Raw genomic sequence first — 14,919 nt, 5'->3', positions numbered from 1 at the left:
TTTCCTTTTCTAGCTCTCTATGAAAGAAAAACATAAATTATTAAATGTACAAAACAAAAATTGCATAAATTTACCCCATTAATTCTTCAATACCCGACATTTTTCTATTTTACTAATTTTCACTTTTATTGCAATATTAAAAAAAAATCTTTAAAATTGCCTAAGAACTTAAAGCTCAATCGTATTTTCGAACGAGCTTTTTTTGCACGAGAACATTATCGAACATGCTACTTTTACAGATTTTGCAGATTCGATTTATCGAACGTGCTTTACATTCAGAACTAAGTTAGAACTGAATTATCGAAAAAGCCCTATATTCAACTTACTTGCATTTGATATAAAGTTAAATCAAATATAGATATGCTGTTAGAAAATTTTTAACAGTGAATGTTGAATTAAATTAAAATCAATCTTATATTTCCAACTTAACCGAGTTGACCAAAATGTTTGCTTGAATATGGATTGCAATTAATTATAAAATTTGCCACCAGAGGATATCTGTTCCCTAGAATACTTGAAATTTATGAAGATATTTTTGTTATTAAAAACTAATGTCAAAATTAGGTTTGTTTTGGTTTTAAAAACGTGCAGCAGTATTAAGTAGTGTCGCGAAATACGAATATATCTGATAAAAATTTTTATTTTTTCAAAATTTACAAAAGAAAAATGCCACCGATAACTACAGAAAATAATTTGTTGGTTTATCAAGGCTGCAATTTCTTAAAACAAAGATTAATATTATCGGTTCTTAGTGGAAAACCTATTAAAATAATAGACATAAGAGATAATTCTATAGACCCAGGTAATAAGAGATAAATAACTTTGTAAAATACTAAAATTTAATATATAATATTTCTAGGATTAAAAGAATATGAAATTAGCCTTATTCGAATGATAGATAAAATCACAAATGGTACAAAAATTGAACTGGACTCGACAGGTACATCTCTTTATTTCAGTCCTGGCCTTTTGCACGGTGGATTATTGACACATGACTGTTGTGTTGAAAGAAATATAGGATATTATCTAGAAGCTTTAATAGCCTTAGGTCCATTTTGTAAAGAACCAATCAACGCTAAACTAAGAGGCGTTACGAATAGTAGTGAAAGCCCTTCAGTTGACTACGTTAAGCAATCAGCAATTCCTCTTCTAAAAAAATTTTTAATTGTTGATGATGGTTTGGAAATGCACATAATTAAAAGGGGATTGAAACCAAGTGGTGGCGGTGAAATATCATTTAAATGTCCTGTACGAAAAAACATTCGAGCTATTCAATTTGTAAAGTCAGGAATGGTGAAAAGAATAAGGGGAATCGTATTTGGTTGCAAAGTTTCTCCAGCTTTAGGAAATAGGGCCGGTAAATTTTTAATATTTAAATTGGAACAAAAATACATGTACAAATTTATTATACTTACATAAAATTTATAGTTGAATCTGCAAAAGGTGTCATGCTTAACTTTTTGCCGGACGTATATATAAATACAGATCAAAACCGCGGAAAAACGAGTGGTAACAGTCCTGGTTATGGTATATCTTTAGTCGCAGAAACAACTGATGGGGTTTTTTATGGGGCTGAAGGCGTATATGATGTTACTGAGAAGGTATTAAATTTTTGATGTAGCTTTACAATTTTATTTATATTATACATAAAAAATATTATTCACAAAAAATTGTTCAAAGAAAACTAAAAAAGCCAAAAATTTATACATTTTTAAAAAGCATAATTTTTAATAGACATTTTATTTTAATTTTTGATTAAATATAAAAGAATAATCGGTGTATATATTAAACTTTCCATAATATCTCTAATTTAATATATATAAGCAATTTCTTTTTAAAAAACTCTAAATATAATTTTTTACGATTATCAAGGGGGAAAATCTGATTACACCGGAAGATTTAGGAAAAGATGTAGCATTTAAGTTAATAGATGAAATATATCGTGGTGGATGTGTCGATTCCAGTTTTCAATGGTTGGCTTCACTTTATATTGCACTTGGAGAGAAAAATATATCAAAATTTCTAACGGGTAAAAAGAATTCAAAGTATAAGTTTAAAATTTTGATTTACATTTTTGTTTTACAGGGCCGCTATCCCAATACACCATAAATTTCCTACAACACCTACGAGATTTTTTTGCAATAACATTCAAATTATCTAATATCGAAGAAGAGGAAGAAGAAGAGGAAGCAGAAGGTGGTAATAACAGCAAAGATCGTGATCGCGAGTGCCTTCAAGTCTTAATGACGTGTGTTGGAGTAGGTTACAAAAATATAAGTAAACGTATAATCTAATTCTCATTTTATAAATAAATATCCCCGGATTAAAACAAATTTGTTTTATTTTGGTATGTTTTATTTGAAAAAGTAAAACAATATATTGAACCTAAGTCAAATATTAATAAAAACTGTTTACATATTATAAAAAATTTTAATATGAAACTTAAAAGTTTATAAAAATTTCTCAAGGATTTTCTGGTTTCTTGCATCCATCTCCACAGTCATCGCCAAAACAGATATCACAAAGAGAAGATTTAATTTCATAATACGCAATTCCACGATTTCCTAAAATTAAAAAAATATAATGGATTTTTTTATAAAATATGACAAATTCTTTTTAATACCGCTGTTGTAATAATCATAAGCTTCAATAGCTGCTGGTTTCTGTTTGGCAACTTGACTTGTCTTGGTTGCTTCAACAGGAATGCAAATTTCTTCAGACCCTATGCTATCAAAGTAAACAACAATAACTGTGTTTTTATTCTTGGTTTCTACTCTTTGAACCGTTTTTGTTGACTTAATATTATCAAGAGAACCATCATTTTCTGGTGCTTCATAACCACTTGGTAAATTAATTTCTACTACAGCCATATTAGACTGAACATCATGTTCAATAGGAATATATTTAACACAAACATCCAACATTAAAATATCTTTAACAGCAGCATCTTTAACTTTTGGTGTTATAGCAAATCGTGGCTCAGAATTCTTGGCAACAACATTATATTTATAAGAAACTTGAGCCAATGATGATCCTTCCCCTTTAGCTGACATTGATACTTCACGAGCTTTATTTGAAAGCTGAAACGCAAATTATATTATTAAATCAAAGTATTCTCTATTTCATTTTATTTTTCGAATTTAACTTACAACATGTGTTTGCAAAAGTAATGCATTTTCTGGATTTACACTAATCTTTCCACTAGCACCAGTATCATCATTGAAATCTATATCTAGTTTTCCGCTTTTTCCACTGGAGAATTTCTCTGAGAATCCAATTAAAGCTGTTAAACCAACTACAGTGTCTTGTGTTGAAGCAAAACCTCCATTACTATTTCTTTTTGAGATTAACCATTTCAAAATAGGCAAGGTGTCTTCAGCTGGACCATTATCCGCAAGAATTGATAACAAAGCATAGGCTGTTTGTTCTACATCAGCACTTTTTGGTCTATACCACCAATTGTCTTCGTTATTTTTTTCTTTTTTCTCTTCAGGTTTAGCCCACCATTTTCTATCTCCTTCAACTTTAGCCATTGCTTTTAATTTTTCACTTACTTTTTCTGCAGTTGGAGCTTTAGCTAATTTTAAAGCATAAGCTGTAATTGCTGTAGCATAAATATCGGTATCCAATTTATCCAAATTATTAGTCAAATAAGTAATTGCTTTTTGAATATTTTCTTCATATTTTACTCTGCTTTCAGTATTTTCTAAGAACGCCAACAGAACGAATGATGTTAATGATATTCCAGTATCAGATTCACCAGAATGAGCTTTATCAAGTAATTTTCCATATTCAGGGAAACGACCATCTGGTGTTTGAACACTAGCCAAATAAGATAATCCTTTATCAATAACATTTTGATCAATATCAATATAGGGAATTGCTTGATGGAAAGATCTAACAACATAAGCAGTTAACCAAGTGCTACCATTATTTTTCTTGTTATCACCCCAACCAGAATTTTCACCAAAAGCACTGTAAGAACCATCGGAATGTTTATATGTTAATTCTTTTTGGTAACCAACTTCCATGTATTTCTTTGCTTTGCTTTCAATTGTTGGCGTTAACTGATTTATATTCTATAAATGTTAAAGGAAAAATTAAGATATAGTTCTTACTTTATAAAAAATAATATTACTTACAGTTAAATACTTCATAACTAAAATATTAGGTACAAAATTAACCATATTTTGTTCACCGCAACCATATGGCATACGAACTAATTTATCTAAATTTTTTATTGTTGGGCCAAGTAAATCACCGACAACTGAAACTTCAGCATATTGTGAATCTGGTACAGCATCATCTGGTATTTCAATTTTAACTTTTTCACTTTGTTCTTTTCCATCCTTGAGATTAATGAAAATAGCTTTATTAACATATTGTGTAACACCTTCTGGTTCTACTGGTAACATTTGTTGTATTGCATCACCAGCAATAGGTGTTGTTGCTTGAATTTTTATTGCCATATTTCCAACATTCTTAGGACGAATCATAAATGATGTTGATTTTCCTGAATTTGCTGGTACTGTTAAACGTTTACTACGTTTGATATCTTCAACTAAAATTCAAAACAAAATTCAAAAATAAATATTCCTTAAATAAATTTAAATTTTTAAATAAAAAAAAAGAAACATACAAGAATATAATAGAATTACGGAAATTTATATGAAGAAAGAAATTTTTACATACTCGATTTTTCTTCAATCTCATTTGTAGCTTCAGCAAATTCATATTCTTGATCTGTATTATCCATTGTAATTTCAGCATCTAAATCTTTTTCCAAATAATTAAATATAATTACTGGAACGCTCAATACTTCACCTATAATTTACATAAAATAATAAATATTAAGTTATTTCAAAAATAAAAGTAATTACAAATTCAAATCTAATTAAAAAATGCAGACATTAGAAATATTTAATCTAAATACAAGTGTATTTACTTTCGTACTTCTAATATCTCTGCTTTAATTTTAGTAATTTAATTTTAGATTCAAATTTTTTGAAAAATTTAATTATTTTAGGAGCCTTACCCCGTTTTACTGAATATGGTAAATTTGTTGATACAAAGAATGGTTGAAATACACGTAATTTTGTTGCATCTTTTGTAATACCCAATCCTGTTTTAGAATTAACTGAGAATGCTGTTAATACCCAGGATGTAATTGTATCAGGAACTTTTTCTTTTAACACAATTTCACCATTATTATCGCTGTTTATTTTAATATTTTGATGAAGTTTTTTATATAAAAAAAATAATTATTAATTAAAAATTGAAAAATATTTTAAAAAAATTGTAACTTCTTTTTAATGTATTGTTAATGGAAATTTATAAATTATTTTAATGAAGAATTAGTCGCAAATAATTAAAAATTCATGCACATATTATAACAACTAAATAAAACACCAATTATTGAAATTAGCACAAAAATACATACATGTTGTTGAAAACAAAGCAATTAAAACAAAAATATGCAAATACAAAAGAAAACATTGTTAATAAGAAATTAAAACTAAATGCTATAGTTATTACGCATGTAAATATGTATATACTTATGTACATAAAATAGAAATAAATGCAATAAAAAATACTTATATATTATTATATTATTGAAATGCTATACTAATAAATATACAAAATATTATATAAATATATACATATACGTATATTGTATGTAAATGTATAACATGAAGGTATGTATATAAAATAGTAAATAAATTTAAATACAAAATGAATTTTTGAGAGCAAACAATATTAGAAATTTTATATATATACATAAATATATATTTAAATAAATAATATATGCAACATACATATGTACACAATTAATTATAAATAATGAAATGACGTATATATAACATATTGTCTTTTTAATTTTGTGTAACAATATAAACGATTTTTACTTCACAATATATAGTAAGCCACTTAGCTTTCTATAGAGGGCATCTTTGTATCAAATTGAAACAAATCAAATTTGTGAACAAAGTCATAAGTGTAAAGTGTATAATTAAACAACTTTCCTAATATTACAACATAACTATTTAATTGTAAAAGTTTTTGTAAAAATTAATAAATATTTGCCCTACATATGTAGTTTTTAATGATAATTTTAATTTTTACATGATCAAATCCAATCTCATATCATTTAATTAACCTTCTTTGAGGCAAAATTAGTACAGATACTTTAACATTTTATTTAAAAAATTATTTATAATGGAAAATCAAATAATTGTCACGATATCAGAATTGTCATAATATTCTATTTAAATGCACTTCCGCTTATAAATACTATTAAATTACTGAAACAGTAGTATGACAATATTACCGCAATTCTGATGCCAAAATACCAGATATTACCAATCATGAAGGCTTTTATGACATAGTCTACATATATATGTACGTTACAATCAAAATTTTTATTAACGATACAAAAAAACTTATTAGTTACTTAAAGAACTTAAAAGGCTTTAAGTAGCTAATTTTTATTTTAACAAAAACAAAAATTTAGTAACTATGATTATTAAGAAAACATAAAAGTACTCGTGACTTTAAAATTGAAGTTAAACTGTATTACTACACAATTCAGCAATATTAGCTCATAAGCTGAATCGGTTACTAATACCATATTGTTGCAATTTGAAGGTAGGTGTACTTTTATAGGCTAACAACAAAAAAAACAACAAAACGCTTACACTTGATGTAGCAATTTTCGCTCTTATTAATTTTATTAATATTACCGTGATTTCAAAATTGAAATAATAATGTATTGCTAAACAATTCCGTAACTGTATGGCGATTAATAAGCTGAATTTTATATTAAAACTATTATTGGAATATTTAGCAGATTTTGCAAAATTCGTTAGATTTCATAAGGCAATTCTATTAAATTTCGAGGCTTTTATAACGAAAATTATTGAAAAAAAAACCCTTTTTTATAAATTCACCAATTTTATAGTTTTATAATCACTCATAATTAATTCTTGATATTAATAATTTTAATAGCATATATAAAATAAACCAAAACAAAAACATCCCCTTTATCAATCATTCTCAATATTAATCGTCTTATGCACACACACATACATATACATATATTACATTTTTATAAATGTATGAGAAAATTCTTGAATTTTGTTTCACAATAATTAAGTATTTATTACATTTTATCTTTAAAATCAATCCATTTCCATGTTTCTAAAAATTCTTTTCTAATACGAATAATTTTCGTATCTTCATCAAAACTTTTTTCAACGGCTCCACCATATGCCATTATTCCATTCTCTTGTGGTGAAGCGAGCGCTGCATATTCAAAACGTTCCAAATAATATGGCACTAAAAATTCAAATTATTGTGATGTGAGAATGAAAAAATTTAAAAAAAATTTTCTTAGACTTTATCAAATAAATTTCGAAAGTACGAGTAAATGAACACTAAATATCGAAGAATCAATAATACAGAACTAAAAATTGTGTAGCAATATAGTATTACGACAATTTTAAAGTTATGGCGAATTTACAAATACAAATTAAGTTATTCGTTGTTACTTCTAGTCTAATTTGAATTCTGAATCAAAGGGCTGCAGTGCAAAAATCGATGAACTTTTTAAAAGCGCGCGAAACATATAAAATTTGTAAAAAAAAGCAATTTGTAAAGATTCTTATATCAATCAAATTGTTAAAATTAAATTAAATATAATTAATATTTAAAAGTCATCAAATTTTTGAAGAAAAAAAGCAAGTTATTTGAAAAAGAACACATTTTTTAAATCACACAAACACACACACACATTAATATTGAAAATTATTTAGAAGAAAAAATAAATAAATTATTTTCGATAATTATTCTACGTTTAGTAGCTTTTCATTATTGATAAGCAACTTTTAAAAAACACAACCTAATGCAATTACTTTTGAGAGTTTATGTTGGACCAAATCCATAATTCGGGAAAATCTTTTCTAACAACATTAGAAATCTCTTCACCGACTTCACATTCGGAAAGTTCAACTACCTCACAGTCTGCAGCACGCCGACAACATTTCTTTTTTATTTTCCTTTTAGGCATACATGCATCTTATATAATAATAAATAAAAAGGATAAGGAAAATAAAGAACATAAACATATTTTATTAAATTTATTAATAAAGAAATTTTTTGTTTCATTTTAATATTATAAAAATATAAATTTAATTATTTTTATAGAAATTTTTTGTATTTACATAATTTTAATACATAATTATGGCATAACTATAGGGTATTTAAATATCGCGTCTACCGAAATACAGATCAAATGTCAACTCAGCTTATTCAGTAATACGTACTTTCTATTGCTGAATAAGTTAAATCCCTGCCAGATCTGCATTTCTGCAGAAAAATTAGGATAGGGGTTAAAATACACTTCATTTCATTACTAAGATTCTAACATTACTGAGATTATGCAAGATAAATGTGAAAAATTGCTAAATTGTGCAATATTGCAGCATAAGTAAATGCAATCTCAAAATTTTTCTTCATTCTCTTTAAAAAATTTTACAATACTTTACGTTTTTGAATCAAATTCAAACCAAATCCATGTTTCAGGAAAATTTTTTCGAATTTCTTCAAAATTCCAATTAGATGTTATGAATCTAGATTTACTTCTAGCTCTTCCTCTTCCTTTTCCACTTCGTGTTTTAGTACCACCTTGACATATTGAAGAGAAATTTAAGTAAAACTTATGAAATGTCAATTTAAACTACACATATTGTTGTTCGTGAGTCAAGTACGAAAATGTTATTTTCTTTAATGAATTTAGTTTCGTTTATGTTTAAAATTTTCCCAAGAGCATGGAAGATTCTATGATGACGTGGTTATGTAAAAAAAAATTAGTTTAAACTTTAAAGACAAGAATGAAATATTAAAAACGCATTTAGCATGAAAATCACTTGCTATGTAAATTTACTTAATTAAGCATTATAACGATCGGCGAATCGAACAGAATGAACTTGGCGAATTCAGCAATAATTCGAATAATGATAAGCGAACGATAACCTCAAAACGATTTTTTCAATCAAAATATTTTATTTTCATTCGCCAAGCTTGTCATACAGAGTTTTCACTCGATTTCATGTGCTTCGTCGATCATAATAAGGCCGTAAATTTCTAATATTTTATTAAAATACTCGTAACAATTTGAACTAATTGAAATTTTGAAAGTATGATCCAACACCATGATTTCCTATAAAATTCAATGAACTTTTTACTTAATCATCGTATTGGACCAAATCCAAGCTTCTAAAAAATTTCTTCTCAACTTTAATGTAACTGTTTCGGTTTCTGATGATGAACCCTCTAATAACGCAAGAACTGCAGGATTTAGTTTACGTATCTTCTCAAATCTTACAGCATCTTAGAAAAAATTTTTTTATTTAAATAAAAAGGAAAATGTTATTATTATGTGACAACAAATTAATTAATCAATTAATTAGAACTAAAAAATAAATGACTATTTTTTTACTCCAAGGGAAGTAAAAGAATTCAATTCCACATTAAGTATTGAGGTTTTCGTAAAATTTATATTTTTCATAATTGACCTCTTAACTTAATTCGCCTCCTTAAAAAATATTTAATATATTGTTACGGCACATGCTTGCTTTCAGGTTATTGCCCAGGGATTTAAAACACGAAGGAATCACATGAAGATAATTTTCATTATACATGCATTTTAAAGTAATTTTATATACACAATAGTAGCGGGTTAATCAATGATTGTATGCAAAGGAATATCACATTTAAGTATCATTTGTGTTCAAATTTGCCAATAGTGCGTAACGAGAAGATTTCGTATCCAAACAAAATATCCCCCAGTTTGAAATTTTAAATATGAAATTCATACTGGCATTTTTAAAAAAACTTTTAAATAATTAATAACAACCAAATGAAACTGAGTAAATTAAAATAGCAATTACTTGGTCTATTTGTTTACGGAAAATCTACAAAAAATTAAGTAGGGGACCGTCTACCAAATTTTTTTTCTTAAATTTCAAATTTCTTCCTTTTTCAAATTAAAAAGGATAAATCCATAAAAATTTTAAAAATCAAACTATTTTTCTATAAATTTTTATGGATTCTTGATTTCCAACACTACAAGTAGAGCAGCTTTTATTGTTTTCTAATATTTCAACGTTTCGGTTTAAGTTTACAAATGAACTAGAAAAAATTAGCAAGAAATTTGACATTTTAACACGAACAATTCATTTTCGAAAATTTGTGTAAATTTCCCTTTATAAAATAGACCTATTAAAAGCAAAGACTTATAAACGTGTTATGAAATTACACAAAATTTTTTGCCCAAATCCATGTCTCGGGAAATTCTTTTCTAACATTAGCTTCAACTGGTTTTGTATTAAAAGATATTTTTGTATTGAAACGCCGAGGAATAGAGTTTTGCATCATTATTCCAGATCCGCCAAGTCTTATAAACATAAATGGTTTTCTTCCTGTAAATTTATTACATTATTTATGCTTGTACTTAAATATACATACAAATATAAAATTTATTCAATACATATAAGTATATGTATGTATGTATGTATGTACCTACATGTAGTTTAATTTAAAATAAAGAAGAAACTAGCATTTCCTGGTTTTTTCTACCTCAATATGTAATTATCTGCACATTGAAAATGTGATTGAAATTATTAAAAGAAAATTAACTAGAAAATTGAAAATTAGTTGAAGGCATTGCATCATTAATGAATTTTTTTATGTTGCCGCAATAACCATAACACCACCATCAGCTATGAAAAATTATTTAAGAAATCTTAAAAATTTTCAAAATCTTCTTCTTTATATGTATCTGTATGGATGGAGTTTGGTGAGATTTTAAACAAAAACTTATTATTTAAAATTACTTGCAATTATTGTGCTATTAAACTTAAAACCACACTTTGTATTGCGTTCAATAAAAGAAGTTTTGGTGTGCAGGGTATATGAAAAAAAAGGAAATTACATTTTTGAAATTAAATTTTGATACCAAATCCACGTTTCGGGAAATTCTTTTCTTATACTGACTGCTTGAGTTTGTGATTTAACTGAATTTTGATTAGTTTTAAATACACGACCATCAGAATACAACTCACTGCCACATTTAATCGGCATTCTATCTGAAATGTTTAATTTGGTTTTGTGGCTTGATATCGTTTTAAAATATTGCCATAATATTTTTAGTAAAATAAATTTTAAGTAATTAAAATCGCTTTAATTGTAAAAAAGTTCTTTCTGCTCTCAGATTTTTCTTATTTTTATTTTTGACGTTCTACCCGTCAAATTGATTTGATTCATTACAATATTGTTAACGTCAAAAATCATCTCAGTGTTTATTTGACAATGACTGTATTTAAGAGGTACGTTATGTGAGCAATTAATTTCTTGTACTACTAAATCAACTTCAGTCAGTTTTAACATTCAGCATAAAAACAAAATATAAAGTTTAATTCACAGGTAACAAAACAACAATTAACAAAAAAATAAACAAAATAATTACATATTTTAATTCAATTTTCTGAACTCGAGATGGCGACTAATCACAAGAGATGAGTAAATTTTAAATAATGAAAAATATTTTCTTGAATATTCAAAAAAACATAAAACTTTTGCTTCATTTTCTTCTATAAAATGAAGAAAAATAAATTTAACCTAGGAATTTTTTTAAAATTTTTGAATTAGAACCCAATTTTTGAGATTTTTTTTTCATTTTCCCCCAACATGTATTTAAGAAAAATATGTCAATGAAATTAAATCGAATAATTTTAAATAATGCACAAAAATGATAAATGAATTTAGTCACAAAATTTGGGAAACCTCTTCTGGTTATAATTCTTGAGGTTATTTTTTTTTGTATTTTGTTTTTTTTTTTAGGTTTTTTGTAAATTGAATTACATTTCTTTAATATTTTCATTCCAAATCCAAGTTTCTGGAAATTCTTTTCTTATAACAGGATCCATACGCTCTTGTTCAACAGAAAATTCTCTTGATTCAGATGAAGGAAAAGCAGCTTCGGGCATCGCAAAACCTCCACCCCCAGGCATTGGTGATCTCAGTACTCCCGAACGAAATAAATGCCAATATGGTGGGCCTGAAATAAGGTATTACTATTTTTATATAAATGTACGCGTATTTTTTTCCATAGATTTTCTCATAAAGCAGTTGGATTTTTTTTTACAAAAAAAATATATGTATAGCATATACATATATATTGGGGCTAGATAACTATAGGCAGAATACATAACTACAGAAAAGAAAAATTATAACGAAGAAAGTAAACCACCATTAAACAAAAATTTTTTAAGTAAATAAATGCAAAATCATATCGAATGGCGAAGCATTCCTAGACAGCAAATCGTATTATTTGCAAAGCAAAAACTATAATACTCGTAACAAGAACATCAAATTACAACATTTAAAATAGAAATTAATTACTTCAAGTACAACATTTTAACTTTTCCCTGTAATTGAATACATTAGATTTTTACGTGAAAATCAAACCAAATCCATGTTTGTAGAAATCTTCTTCTGGCATGAAAAATTTTATGATATGGCCTTCACAGCTCATTCTGCTATAATTGATTCCCCTAAATATTCATTACAGGAGTAAATTTAATCCTCTCTTGAAGCTTTTTCGAACTCAAAATAACAAGTTTTCACTGCTTTATGTCAATCTAGAAAACAATTTTTTCTCTTAATTCGTGAAATAGTCTTCAAATTCTAAAATTGCATAAATTTCTTATTCAACGACGTAATAACATATTCAAATTTACCTCAACATATACATGTATACGTACCTTTCGTTTCAGTTGTGTTAAATTAAAAAATATAGTAAAAACGGTAATTATAAAAATATTAATTGTTTAACTAATCAAATATAAAAAAATTCCGATTGATATTTGGACTTTTTCAATTTATCCGGACTTCTATAAAATAAGTATTTTGTAATATAATTAATAAATAAACATATATGTAAATATAAATAATATTGAATTACTATATATGCATACATATACATATGAAATATGTATTAGGTATAAGAGTACTCTTTCCCAACCATAATTAGATGAGAGACTTCTCGAATTAGGGTCTCATTGAGAATAACAGGTCCTAAAATTTAATTTTGCTTATTAAAAATTTTGTTTTTATTTAAACAAAAAAAAACTCGAAATTAAGTTTTCCAAAATTAAAAATTAAATTTTAAAAATTTGTTTTTTAATTTTAAAAATAAAGAAAATGAATGAAAAATATTTCGCACTTTTTATGATGAGAGTGTATAGTGAAAATGATCACCGTGTATAAGAAAAATTAAGTGTCATAAAAAATCATTTTTCTTGCGATTTGCAGTAATTTTTGAAAAGAAAAAGAAAAAATGGCCACAGCACCAACAATATGAAAATATTTTCGAATTAAAAATTATTTTTTAAAAAGAATAAAGTATGAAAGAAAAACGACCACTTTTTACTTTAACATATTGAGCCAAATCCAAGAATCTGGAAAATCTTTTCTCAATTGAATTTCAACGTTTTCTTCTTTTGTTATAACAATGTTGCTTGCTGATTCTGGTATTTGTGCATCTTTCAATAATATCGCAATTTTTGGATTTGCACGCGTTAAATGTGCATATTTAAATTTAAATTCTTAAATATAATATATAAAATTTATATAAATTTTATTGTTTTATTATTATTAGAATTCATAAATTTTTTAAAAATTGTTAAATATACAAACAAAGATACCGCGACATCAAAATTGAAATAAAGCCGTATTAATACAAAATTCAGCAATTAAAATTTATAATCTGAATTGCGTATTAACCAATCCAGCAATTAAAATTTATAAGCTGAATTATGTATTAATACTGTTTTATTGGAATTTTAAAGTCATTTAACATCACTTAGTCACTGGATAAACACGAAGTCCAGATGCCATGACATGAGGTTTTTTCATTTAAGAAAGTAATTAAAAATAAAATTAAACTTCAATTTAACTAATGTATTGCAATATAATCTTAGCTGCTGAATAAGTTGTTCTTTTGGTTTTGAAATTTTAATAATTAATTTTAAATGGACTATATTAGTTATATAGTCTTAATTAAGTTAAATACATGCTTCACAAAACAAAAACCCAAATCGACTAGTTGTTAAACAACATCTCCAATATTATTTAAAAAAATATAAAACCCCATTATATACTGAAACATTTCACAAACATTAATAAAATAGTATTCGATGTAGATTTTATGAACACTAGGTAAACACTTAAATGCGCATCTAAATTAGAAATCTTGACTTTAAATTTTTATTTAAACTAAAGATGCAAAACTTAACTGTTGGATCCGCATTTAAATATTTATTAATTTCTGATTTTAAAATTGGAATAACAAGCTATTAACAAACAATTCAGCAATCACAATTCAAAGGCTGTTCATATCTGTTTAAGTTCATATCCTAATTTTACCCTATATGAAATAACATTGAAGATTACATGAGTTTAATTGTGCTCTCCATCCAAAGCCATGTTTCCGGAAATTCTTTTCTGACAGTGACCTCTGTTGGTTTTCTTCTAACAGTTGTACTATCAAGTGCAGTATGAACTGATGGCGATGCACTCCCAAAACTTCCAATTGCCATTGGAGCATACATTGCAAAGCTATTCTCAAGATACCATGAAGGTTCTAAAATATATTTTTTTCCTTTTTTTTTAAGTAATTTTCACTTCTTTTCAATTATTTAATCAAAATAAAATATTTTCTATTTTTTTGAAAAATTTTAAGTTTCCAATTACAAAGTCTTCTTTACAATAATCATTGTAAATTTATCCTTCAAAATTGATATAATATTGTACTAATGCGCAATTTAGCATTCAGCAAATATATATAAGCTGAAATTGACA

The 14,919-nt window shown here is 26.1% G+C and overlaps 2 protein-coding genes across 21 annotated transcripts in view; one reads left to right on the top strand and one right to left on the bottom strand.

The window, feature by feature from the left end:
* Positions 1-596: 596 nt before the first annotated feature.
* On the top strand, positions 597-2,327 carry LOC129608517 (probable RNA 3'-terminal phosphate cyclase-like protein). The gene is made up of 5 exons (XM_055520068.1): positions 597-802; positions 860-1,357; positions 1,429-1,601; positions 1,873-2,029; positions 2,086-2,327. Exons 1-5 carry the CDS (start codon positions 667-669, stop codon positions 2,292-2,294), a joined length of 1,173 nt encoding a protein of 390 aa, XP_055376043.1. The 5' UTR covers positions 597-666; the 3' UTR covers positions 2,295-2,327.
* Positions 2,328-2,329: 2 nt separating this feature from the next.
* The window catches only part of LOC129608514 (CD109 antigen), a 57,547-nt gene continuing 44,957 nt past the window's right edge, over positions 2,330-14,919 (bottom strand). For 14 of the 20 annotated variants that reach the window (XM_055520048.1, XM_055520067.1, XM_055520049.1 and 11 more), the window contains exons 8-13: positions 5,036-5,214; positions 4,693-4,824; positions 4,143-4,561; positions 3,150-4,079; positions 2,624-3,080; positions 2,330-2,564 (exon numbers count right to left, since the gene is read on the bottom strand). In XM_055520048.1, coding sequence (XP_055376023.1) covers positions 2,464-2,564; positions 2,624-3,080; positions 3,150-4,079; positions 4,143-4,561; positions 4,693-4,824; positions 5,036-5,214 — 2,218 coding nt within the window. In that variant the 3' untranslated portion in view covers positions 2,330-2,463. Of the gene's footprint in view, positions 2,565-2,623; positions 3,081-3,149; positions 4,080-4,142; positions 4,562-4,692; positions 4,825-5,035; positions 5,215-7,163; positions 7,336-7,910; positions 8,074-9,242; positions 9,388-11,919; positions 12,116-13,489; positions 13,665-14,511; positions 14,702-14,919 lie in introns of all 20 variants that reach the window. The other 6 variants (XM_055520056.1, XM_055520058.1, XM_055520053.1 and 3 more) reach the window with 6 other exon arrangements.

This window comes from Condylostylus longicornis, unplaced genomic scaffold (assembly GCF_029603195.1).
Source record: "Condylostylus longicornis isolate FDR11 unplaced genomic scaffold, ASM2960319v2 ptg000031l, whole genome shotgun sequence".
NCBI lineage: Eukaryota > Metazoa > Arthropoda > Insecta > Diptera > Dolichopodidae > Condylostylus > Condylostylus longicornis.
This window is presented reverse-complemented; position numbering and strand designations above follow the sequence as displayed.